This window comes from Lineus longissimus, chromosome 2, assembly GCF_910592395.1.
Source record: "Lineus longissimus chromosome 2, tnLinLong1.2, whole genome shotgun sequence".
NCBI classification, from domain to species: Eukaryota; Metazoa; Nemertea; class Pilidiophora; order Heteronemertea; family Lineidae; genus Lineus; species Lineus longissimus.
The window spans coordinates 21,798,094-21,815,236 of NC_088309.1; the positions used below are offsets into that span (position 1 = coordinate 21,798,094).

At 40.8% G+C, this 17,143-nt stretch overlaps 2 protein-coding genes across 7 annotated transcripts in view; both read right to left on the reverse strand.

Moving 5' to 3' along the window:
* Nucleotides 1-9,404, reverse strand: part of LOC135482868 (dmX-like protein 1) — a 40,895-nt gene extending 31,491 nt beyond the window's left edge. For all 6 annotated transcript variants that reach the window (XM_064763333.1, XM_064763335.1, XM_064763330.1 and 3 more), the window contains exons 1-4: nt 9,247-9,404; nt 8,173-8,298; nt 6,007-6,078; nt 5,190-5,268 (exon numbers count right to left, since the gene is read on the reverse strand). In XM_064763333.1, coding sequence (XP_064619403.1) covers nt 5,190-5,268; nt 6,007-6,078; nt 8,173-8,298; nt 9,247-9,333 — 364 coding nt within the window. In that variant the 5' untranslated portion in view covers nt 9,334-9,404. The remainder of the gene's footprint in view (nt 1-5,189; nt 5,269-6,006; nt 6,079-8,172; nt 8,299-9,246) is intronic.
* A 924-nt stretch (nt 9,405-10,328) lies between these two features.
* On the reverse strand, nt 10,329-15,651 carry LOC135483774 (asparagine--tRNA ligase, cytoplasmic-like). Its single transcript, XM_064764806.1, has 12 exons — nt 15,490-15,651; nt 15,006-15,181; nt 14,404-14,586; nt 14,051-14,129; nt 13,572-13,729; nt 13,138-13,281; nt 12,660-12,815; nt 12,294-12,415; nt 11,994-12,129; nt 11,436-11,681; nt 11,049-11,180; nt 10,329-10,778 (listed from the first exon to the last, which is right to left on the reverse strand). The coding sequence occupies exons 1-12, from the start codon at nt 15,527-15,529 to the stop codon at nt 10,647-10,649; spliced, it is 1,704 nt and encodes a 567-aa protein (XP_064620876.1). The 5' UTR covers nt 15,530-15,651; the 3' UTR covers nt 10,329-10,646.
* Nucleotides 15,652-17,143: the final 1,492 nt, after the last annotated feature.

Genomic DNA, 17,143 nt, shown 5'->3' on the forward strand with positions numbered 1-17,143 from the left:
ACACCCTATTATTAGAAAGGTACGAATAACGAAAAGGTGCAAACACTGTGTCTCACAAGAATATTGGTTCTCTATAAAACTTGTCCAGTAGCTTTGATTTTTCACCGATTAAAAAAACCCATGACAAATGGCATTCTGCCGAGAATTCTGCAACTCACACGCCTGATATAAAAGATTCTGAATAGGAGGCTTTTAATGCCATGTTACAAAAAAAGGACCGATATTTGTTTATTCTTTTATAGTTATGTATAACATTGTTATCAATAGACTTCATATAAGATGCCTGAAAAAAAACAACAACTGCTATAGATGTTGTCTATTCAACACGTTCAAAGCTAAATATTTTAAGGTCAACCTATTTCTGTGGTTGCCTTTGTCTGATCAATCGCAGTGTCTACCATTTCATCCCACTGGAAATTGCTATAGATTTTTTTATTGATTTTGCAAAAGATTGCATGTGGCTGTACCCTATATTCTATGGAAGCTTAGTCTTCTGGTCATCAATGTGCATGGCATGCACAGTTAACCCATCTAACCGCAATCATTCCATGAGAAGCAAAGATTAAACCAGAAGTCTGTCATATCTGGATGCACCACAAGCCTCCCTGGCCATGTATTGGATGTGACCTCACGACAGCAGAGGCAGATTCACCCATCAACTAAGGGACTCCATGTCATCACCAGATGTCATCAGGTAATCGCTTGTTTGGAGATCAATTAGGTTTTGTAGTTAGATCAGCGTCCTATTCAAATTCTGCCATGTAAGTGGTGGAAGTAGTGTTGGGGGTGGGGTTAAAACAAGCACTGGTTGTCATCATCGTCATATACATGTGCAAACAATTCTTATTGGGAAGAATACTGTCAAGGGTGTCAACGGGGGAAGAGGGATTGATTTAACCAAAGGACAAAGCATACATCAGTTTTTCTCAAGATGGGTTCTCACATACACGCACCTCTTCAATTGATCATATGATGTAATCTTGTGATTGTGAGACACAAATATGAGAACGCACATGTGACAGATAAGACCCATGTGACAGCAGTACCAAAAGTGACACAGCAATTCTGTGTGCTAACACAGTCCTGAAGTAGACAGACTGATAACTAGTCATTGATTTTTAGTGTACATGGATTGGAAATCAGACCAAAACATGACCGGGTCAGAGAGATAAGTACAACGCACATCATGGCAAACATCCAGTCTCTGGCATTGCATCTGATTCTGAGGCTAGGGCAAGGATGTTCATCCATGACATCCATCTTGAGAGTTCCGATATCGCTTTTGAAAATGAAGCCAGTCTTTTTGCCCCCTGATTACCATTATGACTCTGACAGTGTAACCTGATTTGCTTCGATCAAGCAAGAAGAGTCTCTACCACTTTCTTTTTCCAGAGCAGGTACTGCCAATTTGTTATGAACTCCCTTGTCGACTTGTTGATGAAGGCAGCCTTAATCAGGTTAATAAAGCCACGACTGGCTGTTCCAACACAGGAGAAGGTAATACTGCTTGTGTGGACGAAATAAGTTGGTAGCCTACTGCAGAAGAGGACAGAATACTGGCCTTGCCCAGGGTGACAAGAACATGACAAGACTATAAACTGTAGGAAGATTTAATGGAGGGAATGCTGTCCTTCCAATGGTCGGATGGCCATGACTGCTGGGAGCAATATCGCACACTTGCTTTGTCACCTTTCGTTGCTCGCATTCTAAACTGAAACCACCAAGAACAGGGGTATTCAAAAATATGCATCTCTCGTGTAACTAGGAAAACCACAGCTGGGTGACAGACCAAATACATTTCCTTGACAGGAATCCTATACCGAAATGCTAACAACCATGAACATGACGAGTCGAAAACTGGCCATTTGGCAATATTGTATTGATTCGCCGCACAGCTTCATATTCCCGCCTGAGTCAGCGTACCCAGTCTTGCCAACCTAATCACCAGGGCGTGGGAGGAAACATTAGATGTGCACGACATCATGCAATAATAGAATAAGTTATCCAAGTGTGTTGCATTCTGGCAGACAGAGCTCTTTGCAATGAGGGTAGGTACAAAGTCATTTAAAGCCTGATATGCCAAGTTTTTTGCCCGAAAACAATGTTTTCAAGGCCGACCACCATGTTTCACCGCCAAGGTGATGACACATGTGTGGCTAATTTTGACCTTGGTTCTCCCTGCTGGCCCAACACCTGGCACCCACCTACATGATTGACGTACATACATTGTTCCTGATGCCTTTCGGCCATTGTGTCTCTGGAATCATCTACAGATTTCATGAAACCGCGAAATAAGATTGAGCTGCAAACAATTCTTGGTTTACAGCATAACTATCAGGCTTCAAATGAGTAAGAGGCATCATTTATAGAACTCTGCTGACTCAACAACACACGCATTTTATCTGTCTCCCACATGCATTGTTCACTCTACATGTACACACTATCCTGGCATCTCGACTAGTGTTAGTCTCGCTAGCAATAGCTGTGTTCTGTATCGCAAAGGCCAAGATGCCTTTAGAGGGGTTTTCAATTTTATTTGCAATGAGCTTGAAAAAAAAGTAATAGATACCGTGGATTCTTTGAAAGATTTGTCCATCTTGAGTGCCGACACCCAGGACTAGGAGGGTAGGCTTCAATACAGCCACAATGATACAAGACTGCTTTTTACTCAAAGCAGAAGTGGGATTCATTGATACAAAGAAACCTGTGGCAGTTCCCAAAAGAACAGCGAAATCAGTTTCAGGGCCAACTGTCCACATGCGATGATATTCATGACAAATCATTACAAAAGAGTCACGCATACAAATTACCTCCCACGCAATTTTATCGATGACCAAATGCGCCGCATCAGTTGGACAGATCTTGGGATTAAGATGTCCCGGTTGAATCAATACTCGTGATACATTGTGCGGTATATGGAGATGTACAACTGATCACAAATACCCATCATCCAAATCGAATCGTCTTGACAGTTCAAGCAAAAAGCTCAACAAGATACATAGACGAATTGCATACAAAAAAGAATAGGGTTTTTAACTGGTAGTGCTGATGATGGGTAAATCTTCATTTGACATAACCAGTGATAAGGTAGACCTTCACTCTACCAGAAGAAACACCTGCCAGTACAAGTTCCATTTTGGACTTGGTGAATGTGAAACAGGAACAATATTTCTGATACATGAACTGAACGGATAACAATACTCATAATTCATGTCGATGGGTTACTTCCTGTATAAAAGTTCTGCCATGAAAACCATCTTTGAACAAGTGTTTAAAACATGACTTGAATCAGACCGCCAATTCTGGTTTACGTGCTCCAGGCAAAAGGCTGACACGCCAGATTGTCATCAACCATTATCCATTATCATTAGCCATTCCCGGGGATGGTTTTCAGCAACCTTGGCCAAAAAAATTCACATGATATGCTTGTGATGCTACAACGTAACAACCAGGATATCATTTTTAACTTATTCAAACTGATACTAACTTGTTTGGCATATATAACAACAGATGGCACATATATAACAGGAAAAGTCCTTAGCGAGAAATGAATGAGTCAGGGTAACACTGACAGCAGCTGTCACTTATAAACAGTGTCCAATATTTCTCTTCCAGTTACATAAAATCTGTCAGCTGCATCACTAATTGACTTTTTTGGACTTGGTATTCAACGGCCTGTCTGCAATATGAGTGGGGCATGCAAAACTGACATAAAGAGTATTTCCGCTAGAAACCTGAAAATGCCGGACAGAAAGGGGCACAGCCTAAAAAAAGCAGGAGTCCAGCTGCACCATGCTTTTAAAGAAAAGGCATTGGCCACTAAAGAACAAAGGCAGGGCAATGTTCCGATAAGCTTAAGTTGAGAAAAGGTAGGGTGCTCCACCTTGTTAAAGCTCTTTAGCTTAAACACTAATACACAGGTTCTAGCATAGCAGGATCATAGGTTGTGTAAATTAAGTATTTGAGGTCATTCCACTGCTTATTTCCGATTTCCAATTACCAATAGTTTAGGCTACATGAACCCATGACCAAACAATTACTAAATGAAATCTATTTTCATGATATTTCAGAAGCCCGCTGAGATTTCACCCAACAAATCCACAATAAACTAACAAAGGGAGTGATGATTGATCTATGATTCAAGCTAATAAGAAACTATGAATCTTGACGCTCCATTCAAACACCTCCATTCATTTCCTCCCCACAACAAGCCGTACCTCTTGCATGCGAAAGGTCACCGGTTTCCAACGGTTTCTACGCCAGCGTATCGACATCCAATCACTTCGCTGGAATGTACAGCTCAATATGGTACAGCAAAACATCAATATGGTGAACATGGTATGCAGTGATGAGGACAGAGATTGGAGTCATTCAACATCATGTTGATACGAAGTCAGCAGAGAAACTGCTGCCCCAAAATATCATAAGGTGTTCTCTATTCAAGAGCTGGGCTCCCATTATTAACCCAAACAGTAATAGTAACAACTGGATATTTATGGCATGTTAAATATGTATATCATCCGCCCCTTTCATCCTGAAACCAAGCGCAGACATCTTTTGGTCACAATTTGTATCATTGAAGAATAGTTTTTTTCAGGGATCACAGCAAGGGTGTCCTGACAAGAGAGGTGTCTACTGAGAGCACTGTCACTGTACTTTAGTAACTTTGTGACAGAAAGGAAATACTGGATATTTTTCCACTTCTCTCCAGTCACATCTGAAGGAGCATCATCTCGGAGACAAGATAAAACCAATACCTATAAAGGCTGTGTGTGTTTGATTCTATGTTTCCCAGGATATCTACTCTACTACTCATATAGCCATAACCATACATAAAATGCTGACTCTCCTGCTACATGAAAGACATTGCGGTTCAGTGTTTTCTTCTTGATATGATTTTGACTTAGTCACTGTTTGTGAAAAAACTTGATTTTTGAAAGCCCAAGTCCTTGCAAAAATAACTGCCTTGGTTGCACTTAATTCTGACTATGTCCTCTAATGGAAAAATCTAAGTGTATCTACTGATGTCCCACTGTTTTTGACTGGATGCAAAATGAAAATCGGACCAGTTGAGAACACTGTGGCATAGCTGAAGTCGTGTTGTGTCTATGCAGCACTTGTCCCAGCTTTAGAACATTGCTCGCGGACCTGAAACAGAGCATATATTTAGCATGGCCTAATGCACTTACCATCGGTATTCCATGACAATGTAAGGACATCGCATTCTGTGGTGATAGTTCCCGTCTGGTACCACTGGTAATCCAATTTCTGAAAGAAAGATAAGGAGTCAAATCATTTTGTTAGTTTTTGCATGGGAATAAACATGTACCTGGCAACACATACGTGGTCTAAATTGTTCAAAGCTGATAAGTTATTAGGGCCCAGTTGCCCAATCGGCATTGGACACAAACGCTAACATTAGCTCAACCAAGCGAGATTTCCTTCAGTAAATTTCAGTGACAATACTGATATTTAACAACCAACAACAGTGAGAAGGGATTCTGATCCCCCCCCCCCCTCCTCTACTGAACCCATGATCTATGAAGAGTTATGAGAGCCCAATTTACCCAAAATTAGCTGTGGGGTAGGAATGGAGAGACAGCACTCATCCATCACAGGGGGCTCAACTAATAGCGGCAACCAACAACAGCGGGACAAATTCTGGAATTTGCTGGTCGATAAATCATTCATGCGTATAATCTTAATGGAGGACCATCCAGGGATTGGCAATGGATTCATCCGGACTAATCAAATGTCCCCAAATGAATGGAATCAAACAGTAGAGAGTATAGAATATGGCTAGGTACTGGCTCATATGAATGGCGATAACCACAACATACATTAGAGAATATTTTTTAAACCACACACTACAGCATGGTTACATTCTGTTTAGCTGCATTTTATTTTCACGAATGTTGCCGGTTACAAAAAAAACATTGAATAGCATGCAAATTTACCAGTTTACAGTAATCAGATGTCAAAGGTGACACATTTATTGGTACTTACATGGGATGAATCATGATGAAGCAAGGGTGTTGGTTCAAAAATGCACACTTCACGGCCATAAGACGCTGCAATCTGGAATGAGAAAATTTTAGACAAATAGATGGTGTGGTATACAGACGTCTTTCAAGAGGTATTGGATTGGAGAGGTGACATCGGCAGGGGTTGTAGGCCTTGAATTTCAAATTATCTGGGCATCCATAATATTAGAGACACTTTGGTCCTGGGTACTTGAAAATGTGTAAGAAGATTTGAGAGGGCCACAAGTGGCACAAGGCCATTTTGGAGAGTGGAGGTATAGCATGATACATTTGTAGCATTGGTTATCATTAAATTCAAGCCCTGTCATCGACTGATCAAAATCAAACACACTGTCTACTCAGGTCAGATTTTTTGTTTCTGTATCACTTTATTAACAGTCAAGTTGTACATTCAAAATCATCTAGTCGGATAGCAACCCTATGATGCATCCACATGTTACACATTTCACATCACATACATTTCACATGCTGCTTTCTTCTAGTGTCAAGACATGCATGATATTGATAATGATAGTCATTCTTGAGGAAAAAGGCCTCCCATTATCCATATAGCAACTGGCACACAGGCATTTCTATCTGCTGGGGCCAAACATAGCTTAGCCTCTGTGGTAATACTAAAAGCAGTGGGAAAACTCTCCAGTGAGATGAGGCTCTTCGATATAGTCATTGAGTTAGAATGAAAGCCATTCAGCTAATTTATGGACATTAAAAATGATTAAGATAATAGATTTTATCACACACCCTGTACAAACACACATTGTCTCATCAATTTTTTTTATATTGATGGACTGCCTGCATGATTTATTTGATTGAAGGCAGCGTACAGTGATAAAGTATTCATCAGATTTTATTGAATTCATGAGCAAGCGCCAGCCAGTTGATTCTGAATCTCAATACTGCATAAAATATAAGGACATAAATCATGAACAGAATGTTGTGGCATTTGTTCTCTGTGGGATTTGCATAAAAAAACTGACAATTCCCAGAATTTCAAACGAATATTCTGAAGCACAAGTGGCTGTTGATTCTGAAAAGATAGGGTTGCAAAAAGGGCAATGGAAAATGGGACCTGACACGTGCCATACAGCATGGAATTTCAGTCAGCATGTGCACAGGGAGCTGCACCGCTCTGGAACTTACATTGTTGGTAATTATACCAGCCAGGCTGCACCCAATTTGGAACCAGATTTTCAGCGCAAGATGGTATTGATTCTCCACAATCGTACAAGTTGAAAGTCCTGCAGCCCTTACTTTTCCCAATGGTACATCACATTTGAATTGAAAAGGCGAAGTGACAAAAAACACCATGACAGTATACACATATTTTACCCATTAAGTTAAGCCCTGATCAGAATCTGATCTGGTCGACGTTATATTTGCCGTTACATTATATTCCCCACATTATCAGAAGTTGATCTGCTTGAAGAGAGTGCCAATTGATGACACAACACCACCTGTCGCCGAACTCACTTTTAGAGTTATATTATAACCAGCCTTTTTCGTGCAAAGTATGCAAAAAGCCTCGCCTGTCTTGATTTGGATCGTGGCCATGCAAAAACCAGTACTGACCCTCCTCTTGTGTCCAGGTTAAGTAAGCCCGCAAATTTCCGTGTTAAACTAGACCAGACCAGTATTGTACAAATGCAATATCCAGGTCAGACCCATGAATATTTTTATTACAGAGTAAAAAATGCCCTTTTTGAATACTGTAACTGTAAGTGTAACATATGGGAGGATTTGGCTGTACTGCATACATGGCATACCAGCAAAAGCACCGGTATGCAAAATTCACATTTCCCTTCACTCTCATTAGGTAATGAGGATGGGAGCGTGCATAAATTATGCAACCATACTAGGCATACATCAGACAGATGGATTTCATTCATATGTTACGAGTCTGACGTCAATGATACGTTAAGAATTTCTGAATACTGGTAATAAAAAAGGTTCGCTGAATAACTTGTGCAAAAATGTATGCGGCACATAAAGAAGTCAAGTCATTGTAAAAGTGTGCAGAGGAATTTCGCAGCCATGGCAGAGTCCTGTGACGATGAAAACCACTGTGAGGGACTACACATAACCTAAGGTCACCACCATCTACCTGACAATGATGGATAATAATTCCTACCTTTCCAGTATCTTCAGAGCAATCCAAGCAGCCCACTTGAATATTGCCATGAGTAGCTCCAGGAATGATCTGTACTCGCTGGAAATCGCTGGCTAATATCACAATATCACATCCTGTTGCATAGGCCTGAAATAAGGAAAGCAAGAATGTCATCAGTTGACTGCAAGATTCAGGGCTTCATACACACGATTGATTTTTTGAGGACCCTCATCATACGGGGACAGTTGACCTACTTCAATGTGTAAAGAGTTCCTGTAAAAATAACAGACAAGCTTATGCTTGTAAAGAGAGGGGAGTAAATCCATTCATTGGCATTGTTGTTCCAGTGAAATCTCAAGGGAGTGACAATCAAGGTTGTTGCTAATGACGTTACGACAATGATGTAAGGTCAATCATGATTGTGATGAACTTCCAAGACCATGACAAATTAGCAATATCATGAGAAATGACACATAGGTAACACGGCACTGAGTCACGCCCAGGCGGCGCTTCTACCTTGTGCCTAAAAACTGGTAATAGCAACCAGGCCCGGGATATGTCATACTCTCAAGTTAGGCCTACAATACAACATTGGACTATTACTGTTAAACACAGTATAGTTCCAGGAAAATGCGGAGTTACCATGCGGCATACATGAGACAATAATCGACACTGTCAAAGCATCTGCCGAATCTTAAAAATTGACATTCATGAGGTGACCCTGGCGTGACCTTCTATTATCATCAACGTCAATGACAGTCCTCCCTGCCTCCCTCCCCGCCCACACCATGGCATAATCTCACACCTGTCAATGTCATCATGTGGTCCTATTGTGGACATGTCTGTCAAATAAAATCAGTTGACACTTGTTTATTTCACAAAGGGTTGCAACTATCTCTCACTACTGTAGGGTTGATGACAGAGGGCCACTGACAAAGTATAACCTCAAGAAGGAAATGGGTGTGTTCCAGACTGTCAAAACAAGTGCCTGGCCAACTATGTGTGATGTATGCAATGGCATGCATTGCGGGAGACTGGTCACTGACGCTGGAGCCATCCAGAAAACAACAGGTTGCAACATCAACAGATACCTACCGTAAAATGCACCCCTTCTACACTCCCGACAGAAAAACATTGGTCCCCTGTGTTGACCGCACCCGTTAGGACCTGGTGTCGGTTCATATTTGCTAATATTTTCTATTTATTTGGGAGAAATAATGAAATTTTACTGCTTTCCGCAATCCACCACCTCACAATCGGCCATCTTGAATAAAATTCTCGCTCATTACCGTCAGAATCTCGGGATGAAGCCAGTCTATTGATAGGTGGCAGCACTGACTAATTGTCAATTTGGCTGTCTGCTATTTTAACCAGCTGACACTTCTCTGTGGTGTTGCTGGCATATCATGAATATCATGTATCATGGCGAATGATTTTTTATATGTTTTCGAAGTTAAAGGGATAATAAACAGAGAGCCAACCTGCAAAGAATTTTCCTGTCTTCGAGGACAGTCACAACCTACACATCCTAAGCAGAGGACATGTTTTTTCGTTCCAATATTTCAGTGTCGTAGTTATCACAAAAGATTCATTCAGGATATCAATAATCGCAACTTAGGACCTAGGGCCTTGTCACCAGCTGCCGCCTCCAGTTTCAATATAAGGCCAGAAATATGTGAAAAACTTTAGCAAGACACCAGAATGGAGGTGTCTACTTGTCCGGAAAGGATACTGGTCTATCAAAGTGCATCTTGGCCAGTACTTGACAAAATAAAATGGTTTCATTCATTATTGGAGGGGCTGCCAAGAAGAGTCCAGATGTCTAGAAGGTGGCCCATTGCCACATCTTTTTTTGTTAATATTCACTGCAGACATCGTAGATGTTTTGCAATTTATTTAGGAAGCAAAGAATGCCACATGAACTTGATCACATGATGAACAGAACTGAAAGGAGGCAGAAGATATGATCAATGTATTGGGGTGGGAATGCAACAGGACCCAGAAGGAGGTCACATCCAGAAGGTGAACCACCAACACTCTGGCAAGACATCATAGGGAAGTGGTGCATGATTGTACACGTAAGAATTCATTGGAGAACAGATCTATCTGTAATGCAGTACAGAAACACCTACAAGTATGGTGTCACATACAGTTTATAACATATAACAAGTACAATATATCTTTGATATACTTTATTAGATCAATCATGTTGGTGACCTTGATCAGGATAATGTAACATTGCTAAAAGCATTCCACAGAAAGCTACAAAGAGGAGAGAAATACTGAAATAAATATGGCCTAAATATCAAGACATCATAGCACATTGTTTTAACCAACAATCATTTGATTGAAAATAAACTGAAATTGAAACCCAAGATTTGCATCGTTCCACAAATCTTGGGTATAGGCAGACTTCTTGTATGTGCTCATTTGATTAAGGAATCTTATTTAAAGTTCATATCAATTCTATTCCTTATGAATATAATGCAGAGAATCTAGGGCTTGCATCGTTCGACAAATCTTGGGTAGAGGCAGACTTCTCGTATGTGCTGTCTGTTGAGTAGCCACGTAAGGAACCTCTCAAGACCAAGACCATATCCACCGTGTGGGCAAGTACCATACTTTCGCTGAAAAGAAAGAATATTATTTTGATTACCTATCTATCGACTGGAAAAACAAAACAGAACTCATGAAGTTATCAACTTTCTTGCACTTGGTATGAACAAAGTTTGAAATCATCAACAGAGTCTGTCAAATCTGTGCTCACAAATTCACTGGACTCATTTCTCATGTGCTTGCCCCACCCTGGGCTTATGCTAGACCTCAATACCAGGCACTGATTAAGAAAGCAAACAAATTTGCTCGACTTGCACAACAGTGTGTGTTTCTATTCTTACCTGATCAGTGTACCAATAATAAGGTGTAGGATCAATGCCTTCTCTTTCATATCCCTCTAACAACTCCTGTTCATTCCATGTCCTCATTGACCCACCAATAATCTCACCAACACCAGGCAAGAGTAGATCCACCTGCAACGCCAAGATAATAAATCTAAACATAGGAAAGAGGTAGGCAGTACATGTATTCCAAGGCCTAAGCACTCCTTATACATGTATAGTCCATGATTTGAATGCTACCATTTGGTATTGAAAATCTACCAGACAATAAGGCAAAAAATACATCTATTGTGAAAACACTTCAGCCAATTAAACAAACAGACATTCTTCACAATTCAAGGGAAAAATTGGACGAGTACCAGACAAGATCTGTTCCAAAATACCTACCGATTCTGTTAGCCTCGTATCATCAGCACACCTCTGCATGTAGAAAGACTTGATCTCAGCTGGGAATCGTATGAGGAAGATTGGTTCGTTGATTTCATCCGTCATTCTTCTCTCAGGTGCCTCTGGTATATCCTCGCCAAATTCATAGAATGTCCCATCATCCTTAGTAATGTTGTGTTCCTTCAAGTACTTGATTGCGTCAATGTATTCCATGCGTTTGAATGGTCGCTTGGGTGGTTTGAAGTCCTATGGAAATAAATCAAAACATTTCGAGATGCTTACACTTGCAAAGTCTTGCCATTGGAACTTTCTCTTCAATTCATTCTATGAACTTCATGATGGGAGTAAAGGATACAGATAAGTTGATTATTATAACAACTGAGGGAATCAAAAACCAGGGACCTCATGATGGCAAGACCGTGAGCCGAACCACTACACCACAACCGCTCCAAACCTAATCCAAAGTGGGTTTAGCATTTTGTTCTCAGGATTCTTTAGCTTAATCCATAATGCCAGTATGCACTGCTTGTTAGTCCAAAGAGAGGGGGTCGAACTTACAGGGTTAAGGTCATATAGCAGAGAAGAATGTGGAGACTTGATGACTCTGTCTACTGTATCACAAACTAAGTCCTCAAGTCGCTCGAGCAGATCTGTAAAGCTGATGAATGGACATTCTCCTTCAATATGGGTATACCTGGAAGGAAGGAATGTTGATGAAATTTTGAATATTTCTCCTATTCTCAGATAAGTTTATTGAGTTGGTGAGAGTTTCTCTTTTCTCAACTGAGAAACGTGTTTTGATGACATTTCAGAGTGATGAAGTAAATGCAAGTAATTCAATACTAGAAGGGAACTTACTCTGCTAAATGTCTCCTAGTTCTAGACATTTCCGCACGATATGATTCAGCAATACAGTAGACATCACCTATTGCAGGTATACACGTCTCTAGATATAACTGCGAAGATTGGGTGAGGAACGCCTGCAAAACAAAACAATTTTATTTATGAACAAATTACCAATCTATTTTCTTTCGACAAATATGTACGTGTATATTGCCAACTGATATTGCTCGGTATTTTTATATCCATTGAAAGACAGTAATATTCAAGATGACCCAGCATACACATGTCCCATAACAACTTAAATCGCAACACCTCTCTTGCAAATTCTGAGTTTCCTTCCTCCGATGAGATTTCTATCACTGGATGTTCTACTGTGCTTACCTCTTCACCAAAGTAATCCAATTTGAATAGAGTACTGCCGCCTTCAACTTGAGTTTGCACCATCGTAGGTGGGGTAACCTCAAAGTATCCCCTGTCATAGTAGTGGTCCCTAAAACATTTCATTAGAATCGAGCGCATCTTCAATATCTTGGCAGTCTGTAAATAAACACGAGAAAGGTAAAAGTCAATCAGCAGAACTAATCGAACTTGTATAAATTCTGATAATGCAACATTTATTGTCTACTCTATGTAGCCCAGCTGGAAGGACTTAAGATTCAACTAGTCAATGGCCTATTACTCAGGGGGCCCAGGAGCCAGCTGATGTTGACTGTCTGCTTTAAGTTCAAAACAGACCAAAGTGAAGCTACAGTAAAATGCAAAGTAGAAAGTGTTGTTATCGATTTACTTGCGACTGTGTTTAGGTTTGTTCAGCAGTGTGTTCCCCATTAAAACCAGGACAACTCAAAGAAAACCTTACGTTTTCTCCTCTGATCATCATGTGCCTGTTATCCAGTTGTACATCTACATGGGCATCCTCGTTGAGCAGGTTATCAGCACCTCCAGGAGGGGCAAGGCCTATCAACTCCCAGTAATCTACGTCAAGCTCATGACCACCTGGTGCCTGAAGATAGATAACACTTCCATAATTCTAAACTCTCTATAACTGTGCTGTGGCTAAGTTTCACTGAATTCTATACAAGCAGCACAGTTACTCCTCCTGAACGACATTTTAAAGACTTCACATCAGTCCAAGTGGCACCACACTTGTTGAGCAACAAAAGACATTTGACACTACATCATCTATTTCACCAGCTGGCTGAAAGTGTCTTTAACTTGAGTCTCAATCCAAACATACATGTACATGTAAGCCTTTATTGAAATTCATTTTTTTATCTTCACACCCAAACTTACTGTTTTTCCCTCTGGCACAACTTTGAGTGTTCCGTACATGCAAACTGTTGATTCGGTAGAGAGCACCAAGGCATCGTATGTTTGACATAGCTTATCACTACAGACACACTGGAGGAAACCAGTACCATCACGAAGCACTACAAACATCATGGCTTTTCCTGCAGACAGCAGAAGAGAATTTTGTATTGAAAGAACTACAACAACCAGGATAGATCAAAGTCGAAACATTCAAGGGTAACCTGATCCTGAGGTTGGCACTATCAATTACGACTGTCATTCAATTACTTCGTGTCTAGCAATTAAATTGGCCATCTGTTTATGATATGGTGTGTCCGACGGATTTCCTGGCCCTTGATGTCGGCGGTGAAAGGAGGAGACTAGGACTGATATTCACCGCCGATATGTCGGCATGAGCCCAGGTACACTATAAAACACTAACTTTTTTACAGGACAGGGACACCAGCAGTTAAATACTTTACCTTGTCTCCTAAGACGATGGACCCATCCATTTACTTTGATTCTTTTGTCTCGATACGCCTCCGTATCACGGATTTTGACCTAGAAAATTACAGGAAAAGATTTCAAGTTAGATTAAGCATGGATTGTTTGTGATGGACTCATCCTCCCTGTGCCAAAGATGAAATCACACGACCAATAACATCATCATCTGTCATCTACAAACCGTAGTGTCACACGAGCAATAGAGAAAACCAAAAGAATAATGCCCACAATTTGGCATCAAATTTTAATACCAATTTTTGGCCAACCCATGTGACATGGAAGGAATTTGATATTAGCTAATATATAGGTATTAAAACAAAATCTTTCTTACCAAAGTAGCCTGTGGAAGGCTTTTATCTTCTTCAATAACAATGCCCTTGGCTTCATCCAAGTTCTTCTTCCTACGTTCCGCATCTTCTGCCTCTTTCTTCTCCTTCTCCTTAGACTTCTGCTGTTCTCGTTGCCAGATTTTTGTGACCTTTTTCAACTGTGACTTGGCGGCAAGATCCCATCTCTACAGGAGAAGAAGTACCATAGTTAGTAGGGAACATAAAATTCAGATATGATTGAAAGTCCTATTATCGGAATACAACACCTCCCTATTAAACTCAGCAGTCAAAAATTAGCAACACAAGGAGCACTTTATTTTATATGTCAACTGGCCTTTGAGAGCTGCACAGATATTCAGGATGACATGTAAAGCATTGCCTACAGCTGATTTTTTACAAGGGTTTACAGTCGTTTCCCCCCCCCCCCCTTTTGTAAATAAGAATACCAATAATTGGTCTGGTGGCCCACCACGCCAAAATGGTCAGTGGAGAACTTTGCCCTGAAGGCTAAGATTCTCGAATGCCGGAGTTCACTGATATAAATATAAGAAAGCACTCTGTCATATAAAGGAAAATGTGCCTTCCAAACATTAGGCTTTCATACCTTGCCATCCCCTTGTCCCTCAGCAGCATCTGGGTCAGGCTTGGCGTCTACATAGATGTTGGGAAAGGGTTCTTTTCCAACATGTCTCATGGCTTGGATGATGGTCTTGAAAGGCTTAGCTTCAGTCCCATCTCCAGAAGTATCACAACCCTCCTTCTCGGAGGTATATCTCTCAGCTAAAAGAAAAGAAATGGGGGAATAGACAGCTTGCGGATGCCGGATATAAAGATTGTCATTATAATATATTAATTATTATTCTTCAGAGAGAGGGCTCGAGTGTTATCCAGGTCAGATCGACGGATGCACTGCATTTTCAAGTAAAACTATTTTGTTTTCATCATACACTGGCAGTTCAAAGTAGAGGACTCATAATGATCGTGTAGCCTATATACACTAGTAATACATACTAGGGGCAGGGCTAGGCGGTAGGCCTACAGTAGTGGCAGTGCACGTGTAAAAAGTGATTCTCGACATTATTACTCACTTAGACTCATAGTTTCCAACTTTTCAACGGAAGCCATCATTTCTCTTTAATGCCAATCTTGAAATGATATATATTGTTGCGATATGTCAGATTTTGATAGTTTTATAGAAGATAATTTCGACAATCTGTGGGCAAGTTGCATCATCTACGGCATCGCGATTTGTAACATTCTCGATGTACACATTTGAGGGATGTCGATGTTCTTCCAGTATATAATAGGTGACGCTACCATTGGTTCATTCATTCCTATACGCGGGAAATACGAATACGCACGTGTGGACTTGGTTACTATAGTCTTGTCCAAGATATTGAGAAATCTTGGAAATCGCTCTCTAATCAGCAATAGCGTATTTATATTGATGAAACCTACCTCAAATGAATTGTTCCCAGCCATGGGCTTCTGTTAGCCGGGATTCATACTGGTGATAAACCATTCAATGGGAACTCAGGTGAATGTGATCTGAGGAATCGGATATGGATTCATACTGGTGATAAACCATGTAAACTCAAGTGACTGCGGTCATCTTTGAGATGTGGATTAATCATCATCATCATGTCCCAAAGCCATGCGGCCATTGGGCGACCCTAAGCTGTTAACGATGCGACGACCACATGGTTCTGTCCTCGGCGAGGCGGATCATGTCACTGGTCTTTCTTCCAGCCCTGTGCGTCACGTCATTTGGCATTGGTCTCAATCTAAGCTTCCACATGACCTAACGGGGCTCAATGTCATATATTAACCCCCTTATGATGCCTAACTGCATCACACTCCCAACAGGACATCACAATCTTTGTCCTGGAGTTTATGCACATCCCCCCAAGACGACGCACGAGCAAAAGCCACCAGACTCTTAGAGACGAATCTCATACTCCTTTAGCGTTTCTATCGCCTAGTGCATTGTAGGGCCTATGGAAGTTAGTATTATCAGACCTGTTTGTGTCTTGGAAGCATGTGAATCATGGTAAGAGTCCCAGTGATCTAAGTATTATTTAGAAGCAATTCATCAACCATGCATTTTGAAACCCTGGTTAAGACCTACTGTGAAGCCAGCCGGGTGCTGTTCATTTCGCTTTAACCTTCTTGGACGCTGCTTGAGATGTGAACAAATTTGTTATGAATTAAATATGATTTTTATTACATACAAGATCACCTTGGCTAATAATAAGATATTTCTCTGTCCTTTATGCCTTTATATCTACCATCTAAAAACTATATAAGAAGAGGATTTTCATAACTTTGTCACTTTATTGTCCGATAGAAACAGAGGAATCTGGTGTGCCAAGCAGGAAGCTGTCATCAGATTGGTTGTGACAGTGTCTAGGACGAGTGAAGCCAGCTGGTAACTTCTATTCAGATCTTGGACACTGTAGCAGCTACTGTCATCAGATTGGTTGTGACAGTGTCTAGGACGAGTGAAGCTGGCTGGTAACTTCTATTCAGATCTTGGACACTGTAGCAGCTACTGTCATCAGATTGGTTGTGACAGTGTCTAGGACGAGTGAAGCTGGCTGGTAACTACTATTCAGATCTGGGACACTGTAGCAGCTACTGTCATCAGATTGGTTGTGACAGTGTCTAGGACGAGTGAAGCTGGCTGGTAACTACTATTCAGATCTGGGACACTGTAGCAGCTACTGTCATCAGATTGGTTGT